General features: G+C 33.6%; 1 protein-coding gene across 2 annotated transcripts in view; it reads right to left on the bottom strand.

Annotated features, from left to right (window-relative positions):
- Positions 1–4,384: 4,384 nt before the first annotated feature.
- Positions 4,385–10,740, bottom strand: part of LOC127718235 (innexin unc-9-like) — a 115,440-nt gene continuing 109,084 nt past the window's right edge. The window contains exons 1-2 of one of the 2 annotated variants that reach the window (XM_052224223.1): positions 8,219–8,499; positions 4,385–6,202 (exon numbers count right to left, since the gene is read on the bottom strand). In XM_052224223.1, coding sequence (XP_052080183.1) covers positions 4,950–6,200 — 1,251 coding nt within the window. In that variant the 5' untranslated portion in view covers positions 6,201–6,202; positions 8,219–8,499 and the 3' untranslated portion in view covers positions 4,385–4,949. Of the gene's footprint in view, positions 6,203–8,218; positions 8,500–10,740 lie in introns of those variants that run through there. The other variant, XM_052224224.1, reaches the window with a different exon arrangement.

Here is a 10,740-nt window from a genome sequence, read left to right on the forward strand (position 1 = left end):
GCATTAATGAAACAGATCAGAATTATCTGATCGTCAATGCATTCAATATGTGATAGCAGGAACCAATTTCGCGTATAGTTGTTCTAATAAACAAAAAGTCAAATGTACCGAAAATTTATCCTTTGTAACCCGACTTATACAGTCGTTATATTCCGACTCGCTATCGATCACTACATTACATGAGGGTATGGAGGGGGTTTACAGTATAGAGAATAATGGGCAAATGAGCAGAAAAAAGGGTAAAAGAATACAGAATAGTGAAAAATAGGGCAAAAAAAAAAAAAAGAATAGAGAATAATGGGGTGCTAAAATATAAAGAATAGAGAATAATGGGGTGCTAAAATATAAAGAATAGAGAATAATGGGGTGCTAAAATATAAAGAATAGAGAATAATGGCCAAAAAATATATAAAATAGAGAAAAATTACCTAAAAAATTAAAGAATACAAAAATGAAGGACATCCAGATCCTCTTGCATAACAATAGGACACTGACCGATGGAGGGTGCTTCTGAATCATTCGAGCTACATCCTTTCAGGATTTTGCTTTTTTCTAATTCAAAGCAAACGATTTTAATATTAACTGTAATTTATTAAATACAAAGATGCCCGCGCGGTACGGAAGTCTTTGTTCTGACTAGTTCTTTTTACCTGAAAAAAGGTCTCACTATGCTCGATAAAGGTTTTTAAACATATGGAAACATACATGTAGTTGGATCCAGTTGATGTCGTTGACATTTGTCTAAAATGAGGAGATCAACAAAAATTACAGGCCTACTGCTATCTAATAATTAGTTTGGTACATGCAAACTTCATATATGCATTTTGTTTTTCCTACTCAGTTAAATAAATATATGAAGATTGAGATTTCTTCTAATAAAATGTGCACAGACATTCAATTAACCAACACATTCATTCATCAGACTTAAGGTGGATTAAGATGCTGATTCAAATCAAATTCTGTTTCTCAAATTACAGAGCCCAAAAGGAGTATAAAAATACTAGGATTTTGCTTACATCCAAGTCATTTTTGACTTGGTCACACGTGGATAGTTGTGTCGTGGGTAATCAGACCACATCTCCTTACTTTTATTAACATATTACCATGCAGCATGCATTGGACGGAGATACGTGGTTGATTGGAATACACTGAAAGCTATATTTTTCATCAAATGATATATAATAATTAAGAATTATTGATTGATTGGTGTTTAATCCCACTTTTACTGTTGTACTATTTCGTGGCGGTTAGTTTTTATTGGTGGATTGCTTGGTGTTTACCGCCACGTTAATAATTTATGATCTTTTCATTCAGAAATCGACCAAAGACTTGTAAGATGTGTTTCTTTTCACAGTCCAATGTCCAAAATAAATTTTCTTCTTCAGACTAATTGACTTCAGGATTGCGATTTTCTGTTGTTGGTAGGTGGTTCTTTCGATGTACTACGGTTTCCCGCCAATAAAAACTGGCCACAATGATTAAGCCAAGAGTGCTAAAAGTGGTGTTAAACATAAAAAACGATCAATCACAGATATATAAATAGAATAGAGAATTGAAACGGGGGATGTGTCAAAGAGACAACAACTTGTCCAAAGAGCAGAAAACAGTCCAAGGCCACCAACGGGTCTTCAACGCAATGAGAAAATTCCGCACCCGTAGGCGGGCTTCAGTTGACCCTTAAACAATAATTAATTCTAGTTCAGCTGTCTAATTTCTGAATACTCACTGCTCTCCTTTTTCTTTAATTAAATTTGCCCTTTAGTCAGGAATATGGCAGTTGTTTTCATTTGTTCCGTTGATTGATAGCTTTTGGTTTAGTCAGTTTTTACGGACTCCCCCTTTTTGAATTTGCCTTGGAGGTCAGTATATGTTACACTTTTTTGCCATTTTTCATTGAAAAATACTCTTTTGCTATTTTCATTGAAAAATACTCTCATCTATAATTTCCTTTTGTTTGCCTTTTTTTCAAATTCTATCAATTACAAGTGTACTGTTTTGTTCCGACTTGTGGTTTTAGATTACCCCATGGTATTTTTTCATTACTTTTTACTGGTAGTGTATAAATGTATATACATAAAGACACTATTTTAAATTAGTCTATATCGTAATAATTTAATTTTGGATGTAACACGTCTTCTGATTGGCTGAAAGTGTTTTGTCTATTAGCTCATAGGCATAATTTTGTCATGTGACCGTGACATCATCAACGTTTTTATCATGATTTACTCCTTTTTTAGAATTAAATCATAAGGAATGACTGTAATATTTGTTCTGTCTATTTGTAATAACATAAATAAAATGCTCCGCTGGGGCGCAGCTTGATACGACCGCAGAGGTCGAACCCTGAACAGTTGGGGCAAGTATGGACACAACATTCAAGCTTATTACAGCACTGAATTTGGATTGTAATTACATATTTGACACAGCATAGGTTTCTCACACAGAATGAAAGTGGTCTAAGAACTTAAAAAAATTTTAATTTATCTATTCAAACCATATCATTATTATTTGCTTTTATATATAAATCAGAAATAACCAATTTAAAATGGAAAATTTTAAAGAAAAAAAAATCCCCCCCCCAACTTTTTGAACCCCCTTATGATTCATCACCCCCAAACTCAATCCCAGCTTTCCCTTTGTGGTATGGTACCTTGCAGTACAATTTCAGAGAGATCCATACACTTAAACACAAGTTATTGTCTGGAAACTAGAAAAATGCTTGTTTTTTGGCCCCAAATTCCTAAACGTTTAGGGCAATTACCCCCAAACTCAAACCCAGCTTTCCCTTTGTGATATGGAACCTTGCAGTACAATTTCATAAAGATCCATACACTTACACACAAGTTATTGTAACTGAAACTAGAAAAATGCTTGTTTTTTTGCCCTTTTATGGCCCCTAATTACTAAAATTTTGAAGCAATTACCCCCAAAACCAATCCCAGCCTTCCCTTTGTGGTATGGTACCTTGCAGTACAATTTCAGAGAGATCCATACACTTAAACACAAGTTATCGTCTGGACACTAGAAAAATGCTTATTTTTGGCCCCTTTTTCCTAAACTTTTCGGCAATTACCCCCAAACTCAATTCCAGCTTTCCCTTTGTGATATGGAACCTTGTAGTACAATTTCATAAAGATCCATAAACTTACACACAAGTTATTGTCATGAAACTAGAAAAATGCTTATTTTTGGCCCCTTTTTCCTCAACTTTTCGGCAATTACCCCCAAACTCAATTCCAGCTTTCCCTTTGTGATATGGAACCTTGTAGTACAATTTCATAAAGATCCATAAACTTACACACGAGTTATTGTCATGAAACTAGAAAAATGCTTGTTTTTTGCCCCTTTCTGGTCCCTAATTCCTAAAATTTGGAGGCAATTACCCCCAAAATCAATCCCAGCATTCCCTTTGTGATATGGTACCTTGCAGTACAATTTCAGAGAGATCCATACATTTGAAAACAAGTTATTGTCTGGAAAATAGAAAAATGCTTATTTTTGGCCCCTTTTTTGCCCCAAATTCCTAAACGTTTTAGGCAATTACCCCAAACTCAATTCCAGCTTTCCCTTTGAGATATGGAACCTTGTAGTACAATTTCATAAAGATCCATACACTTACAAACAAGTTATTGTCATGAAACTAGAAAAATGCTTGTTTTTTGCCCCTTTTTGGCCACTAATTCCTAAAATTTGGAGGCAATTACCCCCAAAATCAATCCCAGCATTCCCTTTGTGATATGGAACCTTGTGGTACAATGTCAGAGAGATCCATACACTTACACACAAGTTATGTCTGGAAGTTACAAAAATGCTTGTTTTTGGCCCCTTTTTGGCCCCTAATTCCTTACCTGTTGGTACCATAACCCCCAAAATCAATCCCCACCTTCCTTTTGTGGTATTGAACCTTATGGTAAAATTTCATTGAGATCCATTAACTTAAACTAAAGTTAGAGTGCGAAAACTAATGTCTTCGGACGACGACGACGACGACGACGCCAATATCATACCATTATACGACCACAAAATTTTTTTTGCGGTCGTATAAAAATGTGGTGCACACTTTTAAATAACCCACTACGCGGGTTATTCAGTGTGCACCACATTTTTCATGTTATTTCTTCATAGACAGAAAAACATTACAGTCATTCCTTAAATGTCTTTTATGGTTTGAATAAGTGGTTGGGTTGTTGTCTCATCGGCGTTTATTCCACATCTCGACAACTTGTATGGTTTTCAGTGGAGGATTCTATTCGCAAAAGCTGGGCGTAGGAAAAAAACAGAAACATTTAATAAAAAACAACTTTTCGGCTATTAAAAGCTGGGGAGATGGGAGGTGTGGCCATGATCAGTCGATGGTCTTTTTTCAAGTAATACAACAAAAGCATACTTTATTAACACATTTTAATTCTCTAATGGAATGCCCGATTTAACACTAACCTGGAATGATACATTTCATTTATATTTTTTTACAAGAAATACATTTATAATCAAGAATGGAATAAGAGATAAGTCTTTGTCTCCAATTGTAACGCAAAATATGTAATCCATCAAAGTATATACACGTGTATAGCTCTATATGATTCTAAATTAACCAGTTATGAAGACAATTGCTATTCACATTAAAACAACTACAACCTTTCAGTTAAAAACTCGATGAATTATGGCAGTTCGTTTCTTACTCTGAAAACTACGATTGTTTTGGACAACTTTCATCGTTGGTATTGTAATACCACGGTACCAACGAAGATTGTACTTAAAAGATAAAAAATATTAAGATGTAAAATGACGCTATCACACATACAACTGTCCTGGCATTGTTTTAAAAAGCACCATAAAAATTAACAAGTCATGAAAATGCAACTAATATTCAAGAACATCTCCGTTCTTGGTCCGCGAACCATTTGGCCTGGAAGACTATGGATATGCAAATAAGTCACTTAGTGACAATGTCATGAATATTCATTATTTAGAGGCTTCTTAATGTCATCATCGTCACCATTGGCGACTGGTTCCAATTCCTTGGCGTCGTCATTTTTTCGTGTGCTCTGTTTATTTTTGTACAGTTCCCACAGCTCTTTAACAAGGTCGGTAACGACTAGATCAGTAGAGTTTTTAGCGATCACTCGCAGAACAAAAACGCCATCATCGCGCATGTAATTTTCTGCGAATTTGGCGCAAAGTTTTTTGTCAAAGCTTGTATGAAGTAAGTTGTTTATTTTCAAGTACTTTTTGCAGTACTGTGTCTTGTTGACGTTAAGCATAACAAGGTAAATCCACATGAACAAATTGTATACAGCCAAAATGGCGATGAAAATCAACCAGAACCAAATAAAGATGAAGATCTTCTCGTTGAAAAGGTTGATGGGTAAAACACATTGAACGGTAAATCTTTGTACGTTCTGGAGTTGTCTAATCTGGAAATCGCAAAGGGTAACTCTTGGAAATCTTGGCGAATCCCTCCATGGTCTATCGCTATTTAGATTTTCCAAAAATTCAAAACCATAAAAGCTGAATTTAGTTGAAAGGAAAGCGTTTAGGATAAATATTTGTCCGATTGCATTAAAAACATACAAGACCTTGACGAAAAGGTAAAGTGCAACTAAATATTTTCCCGCCTTTTTGTTGCAGAAGAAACAGAAATAACGCGAAATCTGTTGTTTTGTTCTGTTAATAACATTCCAGTTCCTTTCAACGTTTGAGTCCAACCATTTGTCCATAAAATTGGCCAGGGATTTAACTGATTTTTCACGATCATCTGGTGATCCAAGCTGTGATTGCTCTGCAAAATGTACGATTTTATCTAAATTAAGTCCAGATCCGCCATTAAAAATTCTCCAAACGACATTCGGAAGTTTGAATAAGAAAGCCATGAAAAGCAAAATCAATGGAACCCACTGATAATATGTAATTTCTGCATCCTGACGCTCGGAAATATTTTCCGGGATTTCGTCATACATCGGAACATAGTAAGTATTCTTCACCCAACAATGGTACTTCGTATACGATTCCATCGAGTCCTTGAATTCTGCTGGATGCCAACATTGTATCGGATCTTTGAAAAATTGACCGGAACTGACAGCAACCGTGAAGATGATCAACACGACGGTCGTATAAACATGCGACATCCGATCAATCCAGTCATCATTCGGCTTCCCTCGAAGCTTCGAAATTTTAGGTACAAACCCGAGAAGTTCAGACATCTCTGAAATAAGAAAAAAAAATGACTATCAAGCAATGATACATTTACATCACCGGTACACAACCTATAGGGTCTAAATGGGGTTTACAGAACAGAGAATGATCATGTAGAAACAACACAGAAGAAAGGGTAGAAAAAGAAATAGACAAAAACATAAAGAATAGGGAATAATGGGGGAGGGACAAACATACAAGAAAAGTGGGAAAAAATAAAGAATAGGGGGAAAATAGGCAAAACAGAACATGATACAAAAATGAAGGACCCCATGCCAGACCATCATGACCCATAACAATTGTGTATGCGCTAAGGGATGTTGTCTTTAGGTTGTTCAAAAAAATAGAAAGAACCGAAAAATGTTAATCAACAATGATTCTAAAAAGAAAATTTTAATCGAAGCAAAGATGTGGGGAATACGTGAAAGAGACCGCAATTCGACAACAATAAATTTAAAGATATCTTGGTATTTATTTAAAATTTGAAAATGTGTCTTATTCGTCGTCAAAAACAACTTTCTGTATTTTTGTCTTCTTGTCTTCCAAATGTCAAATACATGTACTACGTAATTTTCACATTTTAAATACAACTATTAAAACAAAAATCTATTATTAAAACTACACGTCTACATTTTGTAGTATAAATAATCGAGTATATATGGTAATCTTTATTACGATTATAAATTACTTTTATCAATTCGTTTCCATGGATTTTATCTACATGAAAAAATAAAGAGGTATTAGCGTCAGAGTTATTGTTTTGTTAAAGGAAATTTCGGAGACAAGGCAATTAAAAAAGATAAATGTTATCTAACAGTTATATCTCTTTGTTTGTAAATTCCTTATTTAGCAGTTTATCAATGCGTAGACTACGAGGATTACATATATGTTATAATGAAATGTTATTTAAGAGGCTTAAACGCCAAAGATTATAATATAGAAGAAGACAAATGCTTTTCAGGAATTAAAAAACAAAAGATTAAAAAACAACAGAGGAGGAAAAGACAAAAAGTGTTTACAAATCACAAAAGATAAAAATCAATAATAATATATATAAAATCAGGAACAAATACTATCACAGCTTAAATCATTTTTTTTTAATTTACAACTCACATTAATCTAAATCTGAGCATCTGTCTTACAATCTTCTGTAACTATAAAGTATTGTTCTCAAAGAATGAACTTTATATATACCAGCCTAATAGAACTCAAGATACAAATTTAAACTTATTGTAAAAATAGTTTGCATGAAAATTATAATTAAAAGGATTATAATAAAATTGTGTTGGATAAAATTATTATCCAAACTAGACCCCGTTCACTTTTTTGGGAACATCGTCGGTCAAGGGGAGACAATAATACAAGTGAAAGGCAAGGAACAAAGTGCAATGATTCGCATTTCACATCTCAAAACAACTTATTTGTTTTGCTGTTTAAAACAGTTTATTCTGGGAGGAAAACATTTGGAAAAGCATATACATTTACACTTCATTCATGTAAACATAAAAGTATCAAAGCCCATATTGACTAGCTATTTTGGAAAGATTCTAAAACAATGCATTTTAGAGTAAAATACAAGGTATTTACTATTTTGCACATCTATCTTGATTTTTAATCGCTATCATAAACTTATCAGGAAAAGAAACGCCATAAGTATGGAGTTTAAGCAGGTTTTACGATGGTAAATTGTCCAATTTTCAATAAATAAAATAAAATGATTGGTAAAAAACACTTAATGTAATTATACATTTACACATACTTTTTATAGATGTATTTATAAATTATAAATGTAACCCGGAGCATTGAGTTATTTATTAATGAATTATCTGTGTTGTCACTGTTTAAAATGTATTTAGCAGTTACAGATTTGGACTAGACTGTCACTTTCGAATCGTTCAGTTATAACTGTTTTGAACAAAACCCCCTTGTCAAATCTACATGTATACTTTTCAAATACTATATTCAGCAAGTTCATAATTTTCAATATCATATATATTCTTAAATATAACTACTAAAACAGACTTACCGTCGAAATTATTTGTGTACTTCTATAAACCACGCATATGTGTACAGATTTGGTGTGTCTCCGATATGGTGTCAAATGACACGGTTCACTGAGCGCAAATCAACAGGTGAAAATAAAGGTGTGACCACTCCAGGGGACCGTAACAATGTCAATTTTACTTGACAAATACCAAATAATTAGGACAATAACGACACAGTATAATTATGCTCTAGAAAAATTCGAAAATTAGGAAATTATTTGACAAATTTCATATGCTCGTCACAGTCTTTATCTCTAATGAATATTCATGAGCCTTTTGGCAATTTCTCCATTTTTGACATTTAAATGTGACGTGATAAGGTTGTTATGAATAATTATGTATGTTGTAATTTAACGTGGTTATTGCTTTTACCATTTCAACAATGGAATGTGTAATTGTTTGCGAAAGGCTGACTTTTATTTGAATAAAACTTAAAACGGAGAGAAAATAAATGTAAGTTGAAACCCCTTTGTTGGATTTAAAAACAAATTTGAAGTTACGCAATAAGTGGGCAAAGATAGGCTTGGCCCGTCAACAACGGTTAAAAAATGAAAAAAAAATATATATATAAATAAATAAATAAATATTTTTTTTATTCTAGAAGACGTTGACGTTTTTCATTTGAAAACATCCCAGATTAAATTTAATTTGTCGATTTAGATAGTGTAATTAGTCAATCCAATTTTGAAAAATAGAACTATTTTAACATAAACTTTGTTTTGTGTATTTTACTGATTGTATATCTCGAGTTCAGATAAAATGTCAAAACTTATTTTTTTCCCACTTAATTCACCTAAAGTGGATGCCAAATACAAGGGGTCTAAATTTTCTATAATATTAAACCTTCATAAGCAAAGAAGGCAATTTTTGGCGTTTACTCTGAATTGAACCTGGGAATGATAGATAATCATCTATTAGTTCGGAGACTATTATAACACATTGTATAGTCTCAGAGATTAGTTCAAGATTGAATTGGCTATTATAGTTTTTATAAGTTAGGACCGCAAGAAAATAAATTTTGTGTACTAAGGGACGTAAGTCAAACAGAAAATATAGAAATAATCGATTTTAATCATAGTTACATCCCTTATAATATGAAACCAAAATAATATTTATGACGCTTCATTTTCCTCCTCAGTTATTGATTTTTTTTTAAATCTTCCTCAATTCAATTATTAATGCCTAGTTCACACGTACATTAAATTCGAATTGAATTCGAATCGAATGCGAATCGAATTCGCTAATCGCGTTCACACACTCTTCCTTTTTAATTCGAATTGATTCGAATTGGCTAATTCGCATTAACCAATTCGCATTAGAAAACCGTTTTTGTTGGTACGAATTAAAAGTTAACGTTGTTCGGACAGTAAAGCAAATTTGACGCGTATTGTAATTCGAATTAGAATTAACGTTTGGACGTAAAACGATTCGAATGCGAATTAAACTAATTCGAATTAGTTAATGCGAATCGAATTCAAATTACGTGTGAACGCAGCATTATTTTTGATTACCCTTTTCCGTAATTGATGTCCGCATAACTAGACATATCCTGAATTTCGGAACTGTTTTTTTCTTCATTGGTTCCTTATTTAGACTAGACAAAGTGATGCCCCCGCACTCCACTCTGAAGTAACTGTATTATAACAAAGTCAATGTAGGACTTTCTTTGAGATATTATTATGATGCCCTCGCAGATGCAAAGTGTTATTTTAAAATACACAAATGGGAGCACATAGGTCTATGGTTCACTGTAGGAGGAGTTATCCGGAAACGCTATGCACCTCTTATGCAAGTATATACTAAAAAAATGACAAAGTTCAACTATATCCCAAAAGAGCTAATATTAATAAAAATCCGAAACCCTGACCACATGCACCTTCAATATATGTACAAACAGCCAGCAAAGTGAAGACGTCCTAGCATTCAAACTGTAGGGGGAGTTATCTGGAATAGCTATATACCCAATGGGACGGACGGACGGACGGACAGGGGTAAAACAGTATGCCCCCAACTTTCAGTTGCGGGGGCATAACAAAAGAAAAGAAACTGAACTAATAGACTTCAAGGTTGTTACAAATGGGCATCAGTGGGAGTGTGGTCTAAGTAGTTCAACTATTGTATCATCAGCCTGTCAACACTGAGGTTGAAAGTTCGAACCCCGTACGTGGTATTGACTCCAATATTAATTGACTTTCGAAATATAATAGATTCATTTCTTTTTTTTACTCTTGCATTTTCTTTCGCCTGCCCACAACATTTTCCACAGGCACTTGTTTCTATCCATTTGGAGGTCGACTATCCATAAAACAAGTGGATGTGCTTCTTTCCTTGCCAATTATAGAGTCTTGCAACGTCTAATTTGTATTTTTTGTTTAACTTTAATTACTCCAGAAAAGGGCTTCGGAGACACGGAATTAATAAAGTTGGCTTCTTTGTGAAAGACTAAATGTTTGCAATATGATAGATATAGTGTGAACGAAAACAAAATCGATACATGTCCTAA

Source organism: Mytilus californianus, unplaced genomic scaffold (assembly GCF_021869535.1).
Source record: "Mytilus californianus isolate M0D057914Y unplaced genomic scaffold, xbMytCali1.0.p SCAF_10, whole genome shotgun sequence".
Classification (NCBI taxonomy): Eukaryota; Metazoa; Mollusca; class Bivalvia; order Mytilida; family Mytilidae; genus Mytilus; species Mytilus californianus.